Source organism: Panthera onca, chromosome A2 (assembly GCF_046562875.1).
Source record: "Panthera onca isolate mPanOnc1 chromosome A2, mPanOnc1 haplotype 2, whole genome shotgun sequence".
NCBI lineage: Eukaryota > Metazoa > Chordata > Mammalia > Carnivora > Felidae > Panthera > Panthera onca.
In genome coordinates this window covers 25,754,048-25,776,724 of record NC_138340.1, presented here as the reverse complement: position 1 = coordinate 25,776,724, position 22,677 = coordinate 25,754,048, and the positions used below count along the sequence as shown (strand labels likewise).

The following is a 22,677-nucleotide window of genomic DNA, read 5'->3' as shown; positions in this document are numbered from 1 at the left end:
ATTCATCACTTACATACAACACCCAGTGCTTATCACAAGTGCCCTCCTTAGTGCCCATCACCCATGTAGCCCATTTCCTACCCACTTCCCTCCATCTACCCATACTTTGTTCTCTATCATTAAGAGTCTCTTGTGGTTTGTTTCCTTCTCTTTTCTTCCCCCAACTTCCCATATGTTCATCTCTTTTGTTTCTTAAATTCCACATATGAGTGAAATCATATAGTATTTGTCTTTCTCTGGTTGACTTATTTTGCTTAGCATAATACGTTCTAGCTCCATTCATTTCATTGCAAATGGCAAGATTTCATTCTTTTTTATGGCTGAGTAATATTCCAGTGTGTGTGTGTGTGTGTGTGTGTGTGTGTGTGTGTGTGTATCACATCTTCCTTACCCCATTCATCAGTTGATGGACATTTGGACTCTCTGCAAATCTGTATTTTTGTATCCTTTGGCTAAATACCTAATAGTGCAATTGCTGGATTGTAGGGTAGTTCTATTTTTAGTTTCTTGAGGAATTTCTATACTGTTCTCCTGAGTGGCTGCACCAGTTTGCATTCCCACCAACAGTGCAGTAGGGTTCCCCTTTCTCTGCCTCCTCACCAACACCTGTTGTTTCTTGTGTTGCTAATTTTAGCCATTCTGACAGGTGGGAGATGGTATCTCATCATGGTTTTGATTTGTATTTCCCTGATAATGAGTGATGTTGAACATCTTTTCATGTGTCTGTTAGCCATCTGGATGTCTCCTATGGAAAACTATCTATTCATGTCTTCTGCCCATTTCTTAACTGGGTTTTTTTTTGGGGGGGGGGGGGGGTGTTGAGTTTGATAAGTTATTTATAGATTTTGGCTACTAATCCTTTACCAGATATGTCATTTGCAAATATCTTTTCTGCAGGCTGCCTTTTAGTTTTGTTGATTGTTTCCTTTGCTGGGCAGAAGCTTTTTATCTTAATGAAGTCCAATAGTTCATGTTTCCTTTTGTTTCCCTTGCCTTCTGCAACGTGTCTATTACGCTGCTTCCAGCCAAGGTCAAAGAGGTTTCGGCCTGTGTTCTCCTCTAGGATTTTGATGGTTTCCTGTCTCATATTTAGGTCTTTCATCCATTTAGAATTTATTTTTGTGTGTGGTGTAAGAAAGTGGTCCAGCTTCATTCTTCTGCATGTCACCATCCAATTTTCCCAATACCATTTGTTGAAGAGACCGTCTTTTTTCCATTGTACAGTCTTTCCTACTTTGTCGAAGATTAGTTGACCATATGGAGGGAAAGCTCTTCTTGGTATTCCATGTGACATTTATGTAGGAAGAGCCATGACTGAAAGAACCGGCTCCTTACTTGAATGAACTGTGTGGCACAGAGACCAGTGAGTTCAAGAAGTGTGATCTGAAGGGTGTTTTTCAGAAGGACTTTGTTTTCTAACCTTTTTTTTTTTTTTTTATTTAAGTAACCTCTGTACCCAACATGCGGCTTGAACTCCCAACTCCCAGCATCAAGAGTTGCATACTGTGCAGACTGAACCAGCCAGGCGCCCAAAAGGACTTTTTTTTTTTTTAATGTTTATTAATTTTTGACAGAGAGAGAGAGACAGAGCATGAGCGGGGGAGGGACAGAGAGAGAGGGAGACACAGAATCCGAAGCAGGCTCCAGGCACTGAGCTGTCAGCACAGAGCCCAAAGTGGGGCTCGAACTCACAGACCACGAGATCATGACCTGAGCCAAAGTCGGATGCTCAACTGACTGAGCTACCCAAGTGCCCCAAAGAAGGACTTTTTTTTTGAGTGAAGAAGCTTTTGATCTCTGCTCCAATTGGCAATAAATTCGCGTTAAAAATGTTTTATTGAGATATGATTCACCCATATAAAGTGTATAATTCAATGATTTTTAGTATATCCATAGAGTTATGCAACTATCACCACGATCAATTCTAGAAAACTTTTGTCCCCCAGAAAGAAACTCCATTTTCCATTTCCTTTCCACCTACTTCACCCCCCACCAGTCCTAGGCAACCACCTGTCTACTTCCTGTATGGATTTATATACTCTGGATATTTCATATCAATAGGAGTGTTTTTTAGGTCTTGACTTGAAAGAGCCAGTATGATGCAGTGGTCAGGAGTACCAGCTCCAGAGTCAAACTTCTTGGATTTAAATTCTTGCTCTGCCATTTAGGAGATTTATTTTATTGGGTGTTTATGACCTTTTTATGCCTTGGTTTCCTCTTCATAAACAGGAATGATAATGGGATGTACCTGAGAAGCATGAAGACCAAATGAGTTAATATATCTAAAGCATTTAGAACAGTGCCTGGAACAGGATAAGCACTCATTAAATAGTAGTGTTCAACTCATATATTGAAAGGGAAAAATCACTTCCAAAATAGTGACAAAATATAATGAAAATAATTTTGACCTGGAATTGTGTTTGATTTCTGTTGTAAGAACTTAGTTATTTGGAAAAGGATGGTGGGGAAAGGTCACAGCAATTTTCTTTGTTTAAAGAGTGTTGGTTTATTAGTTCTGTTTTCTAGGCTAGTAACCATGGTCTTGATTAGTTAAACTGGAACTTACCTTAAAGCTGTGGGGTTTTACTGAGCAAATCTGCTGCTTTCTTAATACTTGCTATTTTATCAAAGGAAAGGGTTTATGTTGCTCTTGATCAAGAACCCATATTAAGGTTTATTTTCCTTGGAGAGCTGTCACTTGATCTTAAAACTTGTATAAGTTAATCCCTATACCTTGGTTTATATAAGGAAAAAATGATTTCCATTAAAATGTTTTCTCATTTTTAATGTTAATAATCAGAAAGGTGTGGTGCAAATAGCATAACTTTTAGGTCTTTTTGGAGTTTTGTAGAGCTTAGTGAATATGTTGGGTAAAGGATGCTTGGAATTCAGTACAATTATAGGTCAGTTGTGGAGTTTTATTTTAGAATAATTGAACATAGCCACTAGAAGTGACTTTAGAGAGTATCTTATGATACCATTTTTGTTGACAAGGAAATTGAGAATCTTAGGTTAAGTGACTTCTAGAACACTAATTATAGACAGACCTGGGACTAGATTCCATTGATTGTGGTGCCTTTGTCCTCAGGTCCCAACTTTTCCCCCACAATCACATTCATGTAACCGTTTTTCACATGTAATTGTTATGTTGCTTGTGTAGAGCTGCAGTCTCTTGTTACACTGACAAACTGAATGGCTCGTACTAACAGTAGAGATTTATTTTTGATGAGGTTGTAGGGTGTCAGGATTTCCTTGCTCTTTCTAGGTATCATTTTCTGCATAGTAAATGCAAAAAATCTGATCGTCAATCTGTGATGTCTCCTTTCTCATCATAATGATGAGGTCAGAATGGAGAACACAGGTCTAGCAAGATAAGGAGTTGATATTTCTTCCTTTCTTCCTTTCTTTCTCAGGCTTCATGCCTGGCGTGGAGCCCCACACGGGCTTGAACTCATGACCCTGAAATCAAGACCTGAGCTGAGATCAAGAGTCAGACGCTTAACTGACTGAGCCACCCAAGGTGCCCCAAGAGTTGATATTTCTTTAGTAACCTTCAGTGTGTGAAGGGACAGACCTCTGAAACATAAAACAGGAACCATTTACCTCAGTTGACAAGGATAACATGGCTAAAGCTTTTTGACTTCGTGAACTGTCTTCCTGACCAATTCTGTACAGCTTGTGGGTGCAGCTGATTACTGGAAAGTTCTCACAGCATGCCCATGATTTGAGAATGGAGCTGGATGGGTAGGGAGTTAAGGCTATGGGAGCTTCATTACTTCCCTTTCACAAAATTCAGCATTCTTTGCATTTTCCAGATGCTACGTATCTGTTTCTTAAAATCCATTATCTTTTCCTGCTCTATCCTATTATGTGTATCAGAGAAATTAATGTGTACTTCTTAGTGGCATTTTCTTTTTTTTTTTAAATATGTTTTAACATACAGTGTTATATTAGTTTCAGGTGTACAATATAGTGATTAAACAATTCTATACGTTACTCAGTGCTCATCACAAGTTCACTCTTTTAATCCCTATCACCTATTTCACCCACCCCCCACTGGCAACCATCAGTTTGTTCTCTATCGTTGAGTCTATTTCTTGGTTTGTGTTTCTCTTTTTCCTTTGTTTTGCTTTTTAAATTCCACATGTGAGTGAAGTCATGTGGTATTTGTCTTTCTCTGACTTTTTTCACTTAGCATTGTACTCTCTAGATCCATTTTTGTTGTTGCATGTGGCAAAATTTCATTCTTTTTTATGGCTGAATAATAATCCATTGTGTGTATATATATTGTGTATATATTATCCACTCATCTATCGATGGACCTTTGGACAGCTTCCATAATTTGCCTATTGTAAATAATGGTGCGATAAACATAGGGGTGTATATATTCTTTTGAATTAGGTTTTGTATTCTTTGGCTAAATACCCAGTAGTGTGATTACTAGATCACAGGGTAGATCAACTTCTAATTTTTTTGAGGCATCTCCATATTGCTTTCCAAAGTGACTGCACCAGTTTGCATTCCCCCCAGCAGTGCATGAAGGTTCCTTTTTCTCCACATCCTCATCAACACTTATTTCTTGTATTTTTGATTTTAGCCATTCTGACAGGAATGAAATGGTATCTCATAGTAGTTTTGATTTGCATTTTGCTATGATGAGTGATGTTGAGCATCTGTTCATGTCTGTTGGCTCTTTCTTCCCTTTAAAAAAAAAAACACAATATTTAAATGTCTAATAAAGGGAAAAATTGAACCATCAATTTATAAATCTCTTGAACTAAAACAATGCTAGGAGTGTTTTCCATTATTTCAAGTTTCATGTGTTTTCCTTATTTTTAAACTATCTATTGTAACAAGTAAAGAAATTGACTTGACCCATCCTCCAGTCCCCTGCCCACTTCATCACCAAAGAAATATTAATTTCTAGGGGCGCCTGGGTAGTTCAGTCAGTTAAGCAGCTAACTCTTGGTTTTGGCTTAGGTCATGGTCTCATGGTTTAGGAGATCAAGCTCCACATTGGGCTCTGTGCTGACAGCGTGGAGTCTGCTTGGGATTCTCTTCCTCTCCCTTTTACCCTCCCCTTTCCCCACGTGTGCTCTCTCTCTGAAAATAAATAAACATTAAAAAAAATTAAAAATAAATAAGAAATATTAGTTTCTATAACTGCATTTAGGTATGTTGTTTTTTTAAAAAACTTAAACATTAACAAGTTTCTACCTCCTTTGTTGAGAACTTCACGTGCTAAGAAAATATAAGTACTTCAGTGTGTAATAGTAAATAATAAAATCTTGAGCACATTTCATATTTAATATAATCTTATTAGTTCTTAAATATAATAACCAGGAAGAATTTCAGTGATAAGCTACTTAATATGTCTTTGACTTTTTAGACTATTTATGTTTTTTTTTTTGTAATTTTTGCCAGATAGTTTAGGTAAATTTTACATGTTTTAAGAGGTTTGGTAGAAATGATTAATGTTTAAAAACTTTATTAATCAAAAACCTTTTATTTAATTTTTATTTTTATTTCTAATGTTTATTTTTTGAGAGAGAGCGAGAGACAAGAGCATGAGCATGGGAGGGGCAGAGAGAGAGGGAGACACAAAATGCAGGCTTAGGCCCCCAGCTGTCAGCACAGGTCCCAGTGCGGAGCTTGAACCCACGAAATGCGAGATTGTGACCTGAGCCGGATGCCTAACCGACTGAGCCACCCAACCGTTCCTAATCAAAAACCTTTTAAATTAAAATGAGGAAAATAGTGAATCTATTACTTGGGCTCTTCCTGAGTTTGCTATATTATGTCTTTTTAAAAAAAACTTCTCATTGTGAAATACAAAACACATACAAGGTATAGAAATAGAACTTGCCAGTGCCTTAAAAGCCCCCTCATATTCCCTCATGTCCCCTCCTAAACTCTGTTTCCTTCCTCCCTCCAAATACAATCACAATTCTGATTCTTACAGTGATAAGTGTCTTGCTTTTCTTTATACTTTTATCACCCAATTATGCATCCCTAAACACTATAGTTTAGTTTTGCCTGCTTTAAAAAAAAATAACAAAAACTATATAAATGGATTTGAACTGTATACGTCCTTTTGTATTTGGCTTCCTTTTCTCATTATTATGTCTGTGAGTCAACATTACATGCAAACAGTTAAAAATTTTTTTTAATTACTTGGGGAAAATGGAATAGGAAAATAGTAAGGAGACATAGGAGTTAAGATGCATGTTTTGCTAATGGCTTTGCCTCTAACCAGCAAAGGTAGCTTTGGACAAGTCACTTGAATTCTCAGGATCTCCTTGTTCTCTTCTAAAACGTGATAGAATGGGTTTAAACGGTTGATGGGACCTTATTAGCTCTAACATTTGATGAATCTGGGTAAATAAATGTTATGCTATGCTATTCTTAATTACTTTCATTTTTGTTTTCATTAGGTTGTCTTGGAGATACCCAGTTTTGTTTTAGATTTCGACAATCTTCTGGGAGGAGGGTGTCACTGCATTGTCTCCTGGATCATTATGACAAAGATTTACCAGTTTACTTAAAGGTTGGAAAAGTAGCAATAGAAAAATGTCCATGTGAGAGGAAACTTTAGAACTCAGTTACCTCTAAGCATTCAGAAATATTTTACTTTTGTGTTATTACTATATTATACTGTTAGATTTCCTAAGTGAGTCTAATTCATAAGGATTCAGCATGTGAAAGAAAGAAACTTTACAAAGTTACTGTTCTTGAAGCATATAATGCCACTGTGAATTTTAGAAATCAATTAGAATGTTGAGGTGGTTTTCTTTCATTTGTTAATACCTCTTTGTTTAGATGTGGAGTTGGGGTGGTACCATACCAGTAAATATCACTTAGAGTTGAAGATTCCCTACTTTATGGTAGAATTGTAGTTGTCTCTTTTTGAGCTTTGTTTTCCAGTTATTTGTTAAAAACAATTTTAATAATTTAGATGATTTCAGAGTATAGGCTTCTGTTTGGTATTCCATATTTACATCTCTGACTGTGTGAGGAACATTTCCGTCTGGATGTCCTATCAGCACATCCAGTATGACCTCATTGCCTAAAATCAGCATTTACAGTTAACCTCCCTGGTTCCAGTAATGACAGTAACCCTTTCCCAGTTAGCAAAGCTATTACCTTTGAAATGTCTTATAGCCATCTACTCCTTTCCATGACCTTTTGCTTTCGCTATCAACATATTCTTTCAACTGATAATAATAGTTACTATTGACTGGTGCTTATATTCTAGGCACTGTATTAATAAGCTTGTGTTATCTCATCAGTCCTCATAGTGTTCTGAGAGTTTCTTTTGTAAATGAGGGAATTGAGGGCTGATGAGGATAATAATTTTGCCTAGACATCCCATCTTTTGGGTTTTTTTCAATGTAATATATTGTATACAGAGTTGTCAGCTAAAGTACATGTATATATTATATAAAAATAAATACAAAATGGCTATCTGTTGCTTAATGAATAAAGAGGCAATGATAGCGCTATTTCCTTGTCCTCACTTTTTGGGCCTTCCAAGATAAGACCTTTACGTTTCCAGTTTCCAACTTTATCTCCTTTCTGTACATGTGCCACATTTTAACCAAACTGAACTATGTGCTTTTTCCTGAGGTAGCTTGTATTTTTCAGTCTCTGTGTGTTTGTTTTTGCTCAAACTCCTGGCTCTCTAAACCTGGGATGTTTTTGTCTTTGTTTAACTCCTATGCATCCTTCAATGCCCCATTCGAAAACAGCTGCCTCTATGAAATCTTTACTGATCCCCATAGACAGAAGTAATCTCTTCCCTCTTGGCCTCCCTGTAACACTTTGTGGTTTCTTCATAGTACCTACCTTGAGGTTTGTTTTTGTCCCTCATAGATTGTGGTCTTCTTAAGGAACTATATCTGATGCATCTTTTAACTTCTGTAACACAATGCCTTGTTCAAAGTAGATGGTCAATAAATATTTGTGCAAAGAATAATCAGTTAGGAACTGGGTTAAAGTTTATTTCATTAGGATGTAAAAACTTCTTATGTTTTTTGGAATGTATTTACTTTCAAATTATATTTTGATAAATATTTCGGTGTTTCATTTTTATTAGGTAAAAATAGAACTGATTATGTAACATTCAGATTGGCATTTAACTCCTTTTTTTCTCTCTCAAAATTTTACATTAGGATACTTCATTTTATTAAGACTGACCCCTAACTCATACTTGTAGGCACAATTTAAAAATATACATGTAGCATTGGAGAAAATGTAGAATTTGATTGTTTCCTGACGTCCATTAACTAGTACAGACATGAATAAACAACATAAGCTGAGGAGGTTATAATGGGAAAAATCTGATTTTAGTACTTTAGTTGAAATGATTTCACCTTTGGGCAAGCTCCAAGTTTGTATCTGCCAGTTACTGTCATGATTGTGTTGGTGGAAAAGCATAACTAGATCTTTGTGTATCTTTCATATCTCAGTTCAGGTTTGTAAAGGAATGTGATGTTAATAATAACAAAAGGATGGCAATATGTATTTTTTTTTTATTTGTCACTTCTTTCATAGAAGGATCCTGCTTATTTTTACGGATATGTGTATTTCCGACAAGTTCGAGATAAAAGTCTAAAAAGAGGCTACTTCCAGAAGGTAAATTTCATATGCACTAATAGGGAAATTGTTTTTATATTGTGGCTAGAAAAATAGAAACTGTAGGGATGAATAGTCTTTAAAGTCTTTGATATTTTATCTTTAAACATACTAGAACTTACATTTTTTTTTGTTTTTTTAGATTATAGATACCTGTCCCTAGATTTATTTATTTTTTTTTTTTTTTTAAAGTAGGTCTCATGCCCAGGACCCTGAGATTAAGATGTGAGCTGAGAATCAAGAGTTGGATGCTTAACCGACTGAGCTACCCAGATGCCCCTGTCCCTAGATTTTTAACTGGGATTGAATTTTGCCTTTCTGCTATCTCTGTGCTAGATTCCTGACAGTTATACATATTGTATGAAATTGTTAAAAGCCAAATGAATCTGCTTAATTTCCACATTTTGGGATGAGGAAAAGAATGAACAGATGATTTTTAATATTGTTACAACTAATAAAAGTCTGCAGTATCTTTTTTTGAACAGCTAAGAGTCACTAAATACATCTTAGCAACATCTTAATCATTAGTATTTCCATTCTAAATGTACAGTCATTTTATTTTCTTTAAAAAAAAAATTAGGGGCACCTGGCTGGCTCAGTCAGAAGAGCATGCAACTCTTGATGTTGGGTTTGTTAGTTTGAGCCCCACATTGGGTGTAGAAATTACTTAAATTGATTAATTAGTTAATTAAAAAATCCCAATCATCATTAAAAATAATAATTGGTTCTGATTTAATTACAGCTAACAGGGACACACCTTTACCTTTTGTAACTAGAATGTGCCTTGACCACTAATTGATATTGGATGGAAAGGTAAAAAGTAGTTTTCAAGAGAAATAGATGAAAAAATTGGCATAATCCATATCTGAATTGGCCCAACTATAAAGTCAGAGTTTCTAAGTATATGGTTATGATCATTGAAAACTAAAATAACAGCAATCATAGGTCTTAGTTTGAAAAAGCATCACAATTTGCTCTTCCTATATTAGGAAGAGTTCATCTCACTAATTCCTGGTAGAACTGCTTTGCTAATGACAGTAGTAGCGAGGCCTTGGAAATTATCCATAATATTTGTCTCTTTATAGGAAATTCTTTTTCCTGGAGAGCAGGAGAATCTGTGAATATGCCCTTATGCTCTTAAGGTGTAATAATAAGGTTAAAGGTCTTGCATTCTGCTGCTGTAGTTTTATGTAGTTTTTCTTTTAACCGTTTACTGCAAAAACTTTTTTTCAAAATCCACACTTTTTGCTGAATTTAGCTTGTTAGTAATTGATTTTATAAGAAATGACAAATTTAAATTATAATCATCAGGAAAATAAAAAATCATGTTTCTTTTTTCTCTCCAGTCCTTGGTTTTGATCAGCAAACTACCTTACATTCATTTTTTTCATACCGTGCTCAAACAGATAGCACCAGAGTATTTTGAAAAGAGCGAACCTTATTTGGAAGCAGGTAAGTTAAATATTGTGTGACTTAGATACGTTATGAAGGAGTTTTAAAAATTTTCCTGGAAATGGCTGATAAATATAAAGTTGACTTTCTAAAAAATTTAGTTAAGAATTTTAAGGGCTAGGGACACCTGGGTGGCTCAGTCAATTAAGCATCTGACTCTTGATTTCACCTCAGGTCATGATCTCACAGTTCATGAATTCGAGCCCCATGATGGGCTCTGAGCTGACACCACAGAACCTGTTTGGGATCCTCTGTCCCTCTCTCTCTGCCCCTCACCCACTCTCTCTCCCTCTCTCTCAAAATAAATAAATAAACTTAAAAAAATATCTCTTAAAAATTGTTTTAAAAAAGAAGAATTGTAAGGGCTATATGGTAGGAGAGAGATGAAAAGCTATTCTTCATCTTTACCTACAAACACAAAAGACCGTATCTTTTATTATCTCCTTTTGCAGCATAGATGATGCCTATTTATTAGGTTAATGATGAACAAATATGAAGTTGACAGCTCTGCTTCTCAGAGTAGTGTTTAAACAAATCTTTATGTCACTCAATGCAGAGGCCTCTATTGAGTGTTATGTTTTTGTTGCTAATTTGGGTAGTGATGAGTGAATAGGAAAACTCCCTTTCAAAAAATTTATGAACTAGTTTGTATCTTAGAACATAGGTATATTTCAGGGTGCCTGGGTGGCTCAGTTGGTTAAATGTCTGACTCTTGATTTCGGCTCAGGTCATGATCTCATGCATGGTTCATGAATTCAAGCCCCATGTTGGGCTCTGGGCTGATAGTGCGGAGCCTGCTTGGGGTTTCTCTCTCCGTCTCACTCTGTCCCTCCCTCTCTCTTTCTCTCTCTCAAAATAAAACAAATAAACTTAAAAAAAAAAAAAAAAAAGAACACAGGTGTATTTCTGGTGAAATACAAGATATTTTCACCACTTTTACTTTTCTGTTACCTTTTTAATTTTTTCTTTTTTTAGTTTTTATTTTATTTTAGAGCAAGAACACGTAAGTGGGGAGAGGGACAGAGGGAGAGAAAGAGAAAGAGAGAAATTGAAGCAGGCTCCATGCTAAGTGCAGAGTGTGATACAGGGCTTGATCCCACGACCCTAGGATCATGACTTGAGCCAAAATCAAGAGTCAGATGCTCAACTGACTGAGCCACACAGGCACCCCTGGAGTTCTAATGTCTAATGTTTCTTTTTTCATATTTTGCAATTTGAACTTCTACTAAGGAAAGATTGTATTATTTTTTCAGCTTGTAATGATGTTGATCGATGGCCTGCCCCAGTGCCAGGGAAGACATTACACCTGCCTATTATGGGGGTTGTAATGAAGGTAATAGCTTTTATTTCATTTGTCTCCTTTTCTAGAGAACTCTAGGAAGTTCATAGATGAGTTTTGCTTTTTAACTTCCTAATAATGTTCAATGTCAATATTGCTGTCATTTGTATGTGAGGAGTTAGAGATCCCACAGTTCATCCTGCTGTACAGAACCATTAGTTACACAACACCAGGGGCTACCTGTCCCATTTCATCCTTAGAGTTTTACACAATGGTGTCATTCTTGTATAATACATGTGACTGTAAATGCAGCCTTTGAGACTTCTGCAACTCCATGGCCCTCCAGAGATGGGTGGCATTGCAGAATACTTGTAGAGTCAAGTATGAATTAGTAAAAATGGGAAGAAATTAGGAAAGCCATTCGTTCTTAGTAATAAATTTCTTCATGTGTGATGTCAGACCAAACATGTCCATCCCAGGATATGGTGCTTTTATTCAGTTTTCTTTTCTTTTTTTAAAAATGAAATAGCATTTTGCTCTCAGGCTTTGTATGAATGTGCTGTAGTGCTTTTGCAATTCATTTTCAAATTGGACTTATTTTTGGCAATGCTGTGTTTTTAGATGTACTTACTTCTGTAGGATGTGTTCTGTTTTTTTCCCTGGGAGATTATCAAAGTGGTACTCTTAGCTCTGGGTTGTGAGTTCTCATGGTTTCCTGTGAGATTTATCCCATAATTTGGCAAGCTTGAGAGGGTGTGTTTGGGTGTGTGTATATTAATGAAGCAAAGAATGGAACAATAAATAGGAAGCAGTATGAAGTTGATGCTCTTTTTCTGTTTTTCAGCACATTTGCTTCTCAGTGAGTTAGTGATTTATGTGTATGGGAATATGGAGACATTGGTTCACTTACCTTCTGCTGTGACTAAAGATAAATAAGACTGTAGTTTTAAAATCTGATATAAATACTTTGTTTTTATGGATTTTTATGCATTGCTGAGTGTACTGTTTTAGTGGTAAGAGTGTTTCTGATCCCTCGTTGTAGTGGGAGTCGCAAACCATATAAAGGACATTCTTTTATAGCCAAAGTTAATTTCTTCTCTGTCTCTTCAAGGTACGGATTCCCACATGTCATGACAAGCCTGGGACAACTCAAATAGCACAGTTAACTCAGCAGGTAGTGTGGTACTGTGGTAGAATAATCCAGCATATATAGTCTCTTTAACAGAATTCTTAAACTAGCAAATATAGAGCTTCTTGGGTTTATGATATATTTCTGAATATTACTGAAATATCCCATTAAATAATTTTGTAATAAATTGATAATAAACTTTCTAATGTTTCTCAGATTGTTTTTCTTGTTTGTTATCTAGCAGACACTGGAGAACTCAATTTATAATGTAACTGTGAGGACTAGGGGAAAGTACATAAAACCTCTTACCTTCTTAGAAGAATGGTCAACAGGCTTTTGTTTTTAGGAAACTCAGTCAAAGGATTCTTTAGTTATGATTGCTTTTCATTTCCCCCACAGTCACATCTGTTCATGGGTAGGGTTGAAGTTTTTGGTTTTTTAAAAATTTTTTTTAAATGTTTTTATTTATTTTTGAGACAGAGAGAGAGAGAGCATGAGCAGGGGAGGGGCAGAGAGAGAGGGAGACACAGAACCTGAAGCAGGCTCCAGGCTCTGAGCTGTCAGCACAGAGCCAGACGTGGGGCTTGAACTCACGGATTGTGAGGTTATGACCCGAGCTGAAGTCAGCCTCTCAACCGACTGAGCCACCCAGGCGCCCCGGTTGAAGTTTTTATTTGAAATGTTTTAACTGGTATATCAACACTCCCATTGTTTGAATTGAATTAAAATAGAAAGCAGTAGGAAAACTAATTTTTCCTGTTATATACATATATCAACTGGTATAATGCAGTTGTGAATTAATCTGTCCTCTGACTCTTAGATTAATGTTTTATCCAAGGAATCTGTCATCCTTGAGCTTCTGCTGTGTTAGGAGAGATTGCTAAGGCCCAATCTCTTTGTGGCTGCTCCTGGAGGAAGAGAATCTTAAAAGATAGGGCAATATGGCTTATTGATCACAAGATAGATAGGCATTTTTAAAAAATGAATTTCTGTAAATTTTAGTGATATCTTCTGTATTTTTTCTCTTTTATCTCAGGCAGACACACATATATCTGTTATTTTACCTACTGTTCATGAGGTGGATCTTTTCAGGTAAATTTTATTAAGTGCCTTTCCTCCTTTGCTTTGTGATATTGTTTTTAATTTCTTTAGAAAATGAATGTTCTTAAATGTGGAAAAAACTGGAAAAAAATAGTCATTATGTTTCACAGGTTATAAATCAATGGTTCATCCCTAATGCATGTTACGAACTTTGATGATTAGGGAAATTTGGATGTGGATTGGCTATTACATGGTAGAAACAAATTATTTTTTGTTTGGTTTGGTGTGAGAATGGTATTGTAATGATGTAAGAAAATAGACTTGATTTTTAAAGATGAATTTTTAACTATTTTGAAGTGAAATGTCATGAGATTTGTGTTTTATTTTAAAATACTTCAGTAAGGGGTGCCTGGGTGGCTCAGTTGGTTAAGTGTCTGACTTCGGCTCAGGTCACGATCTCACAGTCCGTGGGTTCAAGCCCTGTGTCGGGCTCTGTGATGACAGCTTGGAGCCTGGAGCCTGCTTCGGATTCTGTGTCTCACTCTTCTTTCTGCCCCTCCCCTGCTCGTGCTCTGTCTCTCTCTCTCTCTCTCTCTCTCTCAAAAACAATAAATAAACATTAAAAAAAATTTTTTTAAATATTTACTAGGAAGTGTCCAGGTAGCTTAGTTGGTAGAGCCTGAGACTTAAAATACGTCCGTAAGAAAAAAATTAATGAAGTAAAAATGGTAAAATATTGTTAACTCTAGATGATAGGTAAATGGGGGTTCTTACACTACTGCCTTTGTTTTTCTGTATGTTTGAAGCTTTTTAAAATGCAAAATAAAAAAAGAGAATCTAGCACATAAAAAAGAACAGGGAAAAGTACCAATGCCTGTGCCTTACCCAGGGCAGCTGAATAGAAATATCTGGATTAGTGCCCAAGTTCCAGCTCCTGGGTATATCTGCTTGGCTTGAGAAACCACTGCTGTTGCAGAGCAGTTATTAAATAGTAATACATGCAATTGGGAGTCATGTGAAAGGCTTAGAATGGGATTTTTGGTTTGGGGTGTATGTGGAATTTTGTGTATGTGTGACCTTTAAACTACGTGGAATACTACTTCAGAGGATGATTAGTTCTATATGCTTGATTTGTTTTATACACTTGGCCCTAGCACAGCCTATTAATCCCACTTCTAGGAATTTATCCTGTAAAAATGAAAGCATACATCCTCACAAAGACCTATATGCAAATGTTTATAGCAGCTCTATTCATACCAGCCTAAAACCAGAAACTGCATTTGTCCATAAGCTGGTAAATGGATAAACAAATGTGATTCTTACATGTGTGTGGAATACTACTTAGCAGTTAAAAAAAGACAGCACTATTGATACAGCCAGCAACATAGGTGACTCTCAGAAGTGTTATGTTTGGCAAAAGGAACCAGATTTTAAAGAGCTACTTACTCAGTGACTCCATTTATAGATATTCTAGAAAAGGGACAGAAATCAGCTCAGTGGTTGCCTGGAGGGTGGGAGAGGGAAATTGAGTAAAAGGGGATGAGGGAATTTTTGGAATGATGGAAGTGTTTTATATCTTTGCTAAGTGTAAATGTTTCTGTATGTAAATGATAAATCTTTTTTTTTAATTTTTTTAAATTTATTTTTGAGAGAGAGACAGAGTGAGAAGGGGCAGAGAGAGAGGGAGACAAGGAATCTGAAGCAGGCTCCAGGCTGTGAGCTGTCAGCACAGAGCCCAATGCGGGGCTCGAACTCACGAACCGTGAGATCATGACCTGAGCTGACGTCTGGCGTTTAACCGACTAAGCCACCCAGGCACCCCCGTAAATGATAAATCTTAAAAACAAATTGATTTTCTTTTAAAACATTTTTAATGTTTATTTATTTTGAGAGAGAGAGAGAAAAAACATGCAAGCGGAGTAGGGGCAGAGAGAGAGGGAGACAGAAAATCCAAAGCAGGCTCTGCACTGTCAGCGCAAACCCGGATCCAGGGCTCAAACTCACAAGTCGGACTCTCAACCAACTGAGCTACCCAGGCACCCTCAAATTGATTTTCTTTTAAAAAATTAAATGTTGTAGCATTCTTAGAATAAAGAGGAGAAGTGCCCCCAAATACATGAATAATTATTACAGGAAAAATACACTAAGAAGGATCCATACTGTTAGTAGTTTTGATACTTCATTCGTTTAGGAATAAGTGAAGAACTGGCACAAGTTGATATAGAATTTGATTACCAGACTTGTTTTCTTTTGAACTGCTGAGTTTATCAGTTATCTTTGCTTTCATGGCAATTAATTATTCCTACCACTAACACTTTTTATTAGCATATATCTTTTCTCCTGATTATGAATGACATGTTATTGTTTTTAAAGTAGGACAAGTTAGTGTGTTGTTCTTTTAATTCTTGTTGCTCAGGAGGTGAGAAAATGGAAACTTGAACAATAATAGTCCCACACAGAGACAGCACTGCACCGAGCATTTAACATCTGATGTTCAGATTAGTGCTTCGTCCATGATGGCACTCTTCACTTTGTTTGTGGAGAGCTTACATTGTACATTTATTCCCGTGAATAAGAGTTTAAATGTTTATCATTATATTGAAGGTGATATTTTTATACCCACCATTAGTTTGAGAGCAAAGGAAAGAGACCTGGAAAGATGTTTGGAGCTGAGTGCCAGAGATGCAGTTGAGTGTAAGGGCTTGTCCCCCTCCTTCTACCAAGTCAAGGCTTGTTAAACTACCACGTATCCATGGACCATGGCTTTTGTTTCAGCCCTCTCAATCATGTACATAGTCTTCTCATTCAGTTTTTAAGTTGGGCTTAGAATTAAGGAATGGTTTTCTGTTGAAAGAAATGGACATTCTCTTGCCTGGAGTCAAGGACGTTTTACCTAATGATACCTGCTGTTGGTTCTTCACGCAGCAGGAGGCATATCAGTGATGTGTTGTCATCTTCCTCTTTGCCCTCATCTTGAGAATGAGCCGTCTTGGCTTTCTACCCCACTGGCAGGATAGATAACAGTTATGAGTGTTTTTGTGTTTCAAAGAGTGTAAAAGTCTATTACTATTACTACATAAAATCTGATGTGTCTGATGCTCTTTGATAGATGTTAGTTTAATTTTCAAGATTATAATAACATGGTATATCTTTCTGAAAAAGGTTGAAACCTTTATCTAGTTATTTATGTATGTATCTATTTATTCATTTATTTATCTATTTGGAGTAAGTTTCTCATTTTTGCCAGAGGATGGCTTTTGGCAGGGGTGGGGAGCAGTAGAGCTTAGCATAAAGCATGCCACTCCAGAGTGGAGATACAAAAATAATACTGAAAAAATATCCTATGATTTTCCTACAGAACTCTCATTTTAGTAATTTTACACTGCAGTTAATTAGACACATACCATCAATATTTATTAAAGTTCGAGCTGGAGATAGGTTTCTTTCTTGAATATTTAATACTTATCTCCCCTAATAAAAGTACTTTATATAATAGATATTTCTAATGTACTATAATTTCATAGAATGCTTTATCTTATAACTGTACTTGCTGTCTGTTTTTGCCCTTACTGAGAATATATTACAATGCTTGTGAGAAAACATAATTTCTAGCTTTAATGCCTTAAGGGCATCCCACTATTAAATGTATACTTACCCACATACGCACACTTGCCACTTTTCTGTAAATTTGTGATTGTTTCAAAATTATATATATATATATATATATATATATATATATAAATATGTTTATATTTATAAATGTATATGTGTATACATGCATAAAGATAGTTGAAACAATCATAAATTTACAGAAAAGTAGTAAGTATAATATAGAAAACTTTCTTCCTTGAACCAGTGGATAGTCATTTGAAGACCTGATGTTCCCATCATCTCTGAATACTTTAGAGTCTATTTCCTACAAATAAGGATATAATGCAGCCATCAAAATTGGGAAGTTAACATTGATAATATTATTTAATTCAGATGTCACCAGTTGTCACAATACTAGTTCAGAATTTTCTGTTGCATTTCCTTGTCCTGTCTCTTCTGTCTCTCAGTCTGGAATAGATCTTCAAGTCTTCTTTTCATACACCTAAGCTTCTTGTGGTTACAAGACAGTTATTTTGCAGGAAATCCCTGAGTTTAGGTCTGTCTGGGATTTACTCAAAACTAGATTCAAGCTCTGCATGTTTGACATGGAGGTAGCTTGCGTTATTACTGGTGACGTTTACTTTGTGGTATTCTCCGAGCTTCTTGATTGGTAGTTACTCGTTTTCTTTTTGTGAATAAGTATTTTGTGGGGAGGCACTTTGAAACTATGTATATGAGTTATTTATTGCTGTGTAATAAATTACCCCAATATTTAGAGGCTTGAGAGAACAAATAGTACTTCACACACTTTCTGAGGGTTAGGAATCTGGGAATGGCTTAGCTAGATGGTTCTAGCTCTAAATCTCTTATGAAGTTGCAGTCAAGATACCAGCTAGGGTTTTAGTGATTTGGACAAATGGGGCATGAGGATCTGTTTCCCTAAAAGGCTTACTTGGCTGCTGGGTGGAGGTCACCGTTTCTTGTGGATTTTAGCAGGAGCCTCATTTCTAGCCATGTGGACCGGCCCATAGGGCAAGTTGAATGTTCTCACAGTATTGGGCAGGTGATCTGAGAGAAGGCAGAAGCCAAAATGTCTTTTATGACGCAGCCTTCAAAATTGCACATTGCTGCTTTACCTTATTCTGTTTGTTACATGTAAACCAATAACGTAGCCCACAGCTAAGAGGGGGAGGATTGGGCTCCCATGGTTTTTTTTTTTTGTTGTTGTTGTTGTTGTTTTTTAAATGTTTATTTTTGAGGGGGGTGGGGAGGGAGACAGAGCAGGGTTGGGGGAGGGGCAGAAAGAGAGGGAGACACAGAATCCAAAGTAGGCTCCAGGCCCTGAGGTGTCAGCTCAGAACCTGACACAGGGCTCTAACCCATGAACTGCAAGATCATGACCTGAGCTGAAGTTGGATGCTTAACCACTTAACCAACTGAGCCGCTAGGCTTCCATGTTTTAAAAGGAGTGTCAAAGAATTTGTAGAAATATTTTAAATCATTACATTGTGTATATTTTATGGGCTGTTGTTTTTTTTCTGTTTTATTCAATAGGTTATTAAAATCCATTATTCTCATTTGGTGTTCCAGTTGTCCCCAGTTTGGCCAGTGACACTTGTCTTCAAGTTGGCCTCTGTTTTGTTTTGTTTTGTTTTTTTACATATCCTTGTCATTCTTTAAACATTTCCTTCTTTTTTTTTTTAAAGTCTATTCATTTATTTTTGAGAGAGAGAGAGAGCACAAGTGGGGGTGGGGTGAGGGCAGAGAGAGAGAGAGAGAGAGAGAGAGAGAGAGAATCCTAAGCAGGCTCTGCACTGTCAGCACAGAGCCTGATGTAGGCTCAAATTCATGAACCATGAGACCGTGACCGGAGCCGAAACAAAGAGCTGGACGCTTAACTGACTGAGCCACCCAGGCACCCTGAAACACTTCCTTGCTTTCTAGTATAAAATGTGCCAAGCTTATCTTTTTTTTTTAATTAAAAAAAGATATATAATTCACATACCATAGTATTTGCTCTTTTAAAATATACAATTCACTGGTTTTTACTGTATTTCACAAAGTTGTGCAATCATTACTGCTATCTAGTTCTAGAACATTTTCATCACTTCAGAAAGTAACCCTGTACCCAGTGGCAGTTATTCCCCATTCTCTCTCCCCTACCAGCCTCTGGGAACCACTAATCTACTTTCTATCTCCATCGATTAGCCTCTTTGGGGCATACCATATAAATAGAATCCTAAAATACGTGGCTTTTTGTATCTGCTTACACTTAGCAAATCATTTCCATGGTTTATCCATGCAGTAGCCTGAATCGTTATTTGATTCACTTTATGATGTTCTGTTGTGTGGATACCACATTTTATTTATCCATTAATTCACTGAAGGATATTTGGATGGTTTCTACTTTTTGGCTGTTACATATGATGCTACTACGAACATTTGTATATAAGCTTTTGCGTGGACCTATGTTTTCTTGGGTGCCAAGATTTTCTTGTATTTTTTCTTCCTTAGCCCTGGAATCACCCATTTCTTCAAAAAGCCTTCACTTTTTTTAGTGGAGAATAGGATTCAGAAGCCAAAATCTGGGTACTGGTTGAGCTCATTGCTATTGGAATATCACTGATTTTAGGCCCTCTCAGTGGACAGAGCTAGGGAGTATACATATATATATATATATACACATACATACATATATATTTGTAAAGGGATGCATATGTACCTACTCATATATAATACGTATACATTTTTGCGTATGTATTTCTATATCTGTATATATTGAAAACCGTAAAGTCACACCAGTACCCCCAATTCCAATCCTACAAGACAAGGTTCACTCTAGTTTTCTTTCTATATTGGTATTTCTTTTCCCTTTGTGAGGAACTACCTCCTATTATTCTTAATTTATTTACTTATTTGATCAGTCCTTGTTAGTAACCAGTATCTCATCGCTGCTTAAACCCTCTCCTCCATGCAGATGACTTTCTTACCCAACTTGGGCTCTGACACTCCACACCCACCTGCCCTTCATAGATACCCTTCCTCAACCTTCTCAGGCTGTGCTCCATGCCAGATTCCCCCCCACGTGGTTATGCTCCTACCCCAGTTAGGCTTCTGTATTGCACATTTAGGCCCCCTATCCATATGCTTGCTTGTGCTCTGGCTCCCGCTGTTAGGCCAACCCCCAGAGGAAAGCCCTCCTTACCCTACAGTGCTCCTATACCTCATCCCAGACCACCTCTCCATGCACACACCCTATTCCCCCTGCTCTTACATTCTACCGTGGACAACTTCAACACACTCTGGCTCTGACACTTCATACCAGGCTGCCCCTCCAGGCCCCTCACACTTCTTGGCCTGTCATCTCAAACCAGATCACCTTCACACATGTACACCTTCCTTACCACGTTTGGGTTCCAGCAGCCCCACAGCAAGTCACCTTCTCCATGTGAACGTCTCCCTTATCTCACATAAGCCCTCACACCTTGCTCTGAGCCATCATGTCTTCGTTTCTCTCCTGGCAGAGATGCCTACCATGCACCATGTTCTGTTTTAGGATTGAATTGTTTAGGAAAGGAAGAGGAAGAAGAGCTCGTTTGTCTTATCCTTGAACTGTTTATTATTTTGCTTTGGGTGTTTTTGCACTTCCTTCACATTTGTATTCTTGCCTTTGAATAGTTAAAACTAAATTTCCCTAATTTCCATTCCACAAATCTGTTTTATATTTTTGCATGTAAGCTTTTTTCTTTTTCTTTCTTTCCTTCTTGTTTAATTTTTTTTGTTTTCTTCAAAATATTTACACTAGAAATTCAGATGCAAGAAAGCAATATTAATGAAATAGGTCTACCATATGGTACAATTTAATAATTACTTTATATGCTTTTATTATTTGTCAGTCATTCTGTGTGTCAATATGTTGCATTTCATTTTCTAAAAATTGGAATCAGTCAAATTGATATGGTTTTTAATGTGGACAAAAGAGACTTTCTTTCTGCCTTTCTTTGTTTCTTGTGTGTATATATGTTTTTAATTGGGTAGATTGATTATGATTTTTATAAATAGATAAGTATTTTTTCCTCCAATCTAGTAGGAAAAGTTGTTACCCTAATGGAAGAAATTACTAAATAAGTAAAAGTTACCAAATGTCTGAAACTGAGTAGTGTGCCAGAGCTCTGTTCTGATAGGCTTCCATCTAGTTCCAGGGCTACTATAAAAATATGCAGCATTTCTGTAAGGGAAGGATCTGCCCAGGAAATCATTCTGTTGTTTGGCCTTCGAACTCCCCCTTGTGATTTGTTTCCATCATTTTTTAACATTGAATGCCTTGGCTCTTAAATTAATTACATCCAATAAATATCCTTTGGAAAATTGATTTTTCTTGTTTTCTTCAAAATTTTACAACAGAAATTCAAATGTAAGAAAGCAATATTGATGAAATAAATCTACCATATGGTATAATTTAATAATTATTTCATGTGCTTTTATTATTTGTCAGCCATTCTGTGTCAATATATCACATTTCATTTTCTAAAACTTGGAATGAGTCAAATTGATATGTTTTTTTATGTGGACTAAAGAGACTTATGCATCACCGTATTCTAAATGAATTTGTATGTCACAACAAGGTACAAATAGCTGGAAGAATTTATATCAGTATGAAGTTTTTAGAATGATTAAGAACTTAAAAAACAGGGTTGGAAAATAATACTTCTACCATATAAACACCTTTTAGGTGTTTCTGCCCAGTTTTCCTTCATAGTCAGATGCTTTGGGAGCTGGTCCTGTTGGGGGAGCCCCTCGTGGTCATGGCACCGTCACCATCAGAGTCGTCAGAGACTGTATTGGCACTTGTGAAGTGAGTATATTTGGTTCCTGATGGTGATAGTTGCAGCATTTTTCCATCTGTGTTATGTTTGCACACTCATTGTACTGATCCAGACAACACCTCTCTTATAAGAAGGGTGCTCATTATAGCCCTGTTTCATGGATGAGATAAGTAATTCATGCTCTAGGAGGGCTGGAACCATGGGGGGTTTTTTTGCTTTGATTGATTGAACAAGAAACATTCATTCACTTATGCAAAGTTGGTACCTGACAACTTTGCATGAATGGTCAGTGTCTAGTAAAAGACATGTAACTAGGGAATGGTAATGCCAGAATTTCAACCCATCTTCTGCCCCAAGTCCTGTGTTCTTTCAATACTCCATTCCATATTATTATGTATTTCCATTTGTCTTTCTGATTTCCTGAAATAAGTTTGCTGTTTACTGAAATAAGTAATCCCATGTGGGTATACTGTGTGTTATTGATGTTTTATAGTTATTGAGTAGGGCCTTTAATTTCTGTGTCCTTTGTTTAAAATGTTCTTCTTTCCTCCACAGCTGTATTTCTCCATTAAAGTACTTCAGTGACTTCCGACCTTACTTCACTATTCATGATAGCGAATTCAAAGAATATACTACTCGTACTCAAGCCCCGTGAGTAAACAAAATAATTTTTATTGACCAAGTATTTCCTATATAACCAAATTATGTAAAATTAAATTTTGAAC

At 36.5% G+C, this 22,677-nt stretch overlaps 1 protein-coding gene across 6 annotated transcripts in view; it reads left to right on the top strand.

The window, feature by feature from the left end:
* Window positions 1-22,677, top strand: part of DENND6A (DENN domain containing 6A) — a 64,672-nt gene that overhangs the window by 19,329 nt on the left and 22,666 nt on the right. For 3 of the 6 annotated variants that reach the window (XM_060631377.3, XM_060631381.3, XM_078442925.2), the window contains 8 exons: window positions 6,435-6,547; window positions 8,554-8,634; window positions 9,981-10,086; window positions 11,340-11,419; window positions 12,477-12,539; window positions 13,531-13,586; window positions 21,859-21,981; window positions 22,508-22,603. In XM_060631377.3, coding sequence (XP_060487360.1) covers window positions 6,435-6,547; window positions 8,554-8,634; window positions 9,981-10,086; window positions 11,340-11,419; window positions 12,477-12,539; window positions 13,531-13,586; window positions 21,859-21,981; window positions 22,508-22,603 — 718 coding nt within the window. The remainder of the gene's footprint in view (window positions 1-6,434; window positions 6,548-8,553; window positions 8,635-9,980; window positions 10,087-11,339; window positions 11,420-12,476; window positions 12,540-13,530; window positions 13,587-21,858; window positions 21,982-22,507; window positions 22,604-22,677) is intronic. The other 3 variants (XM_060631378.3, XM_060631380.3, XM_060631379.3) reach the window with 3 other exon arrangements.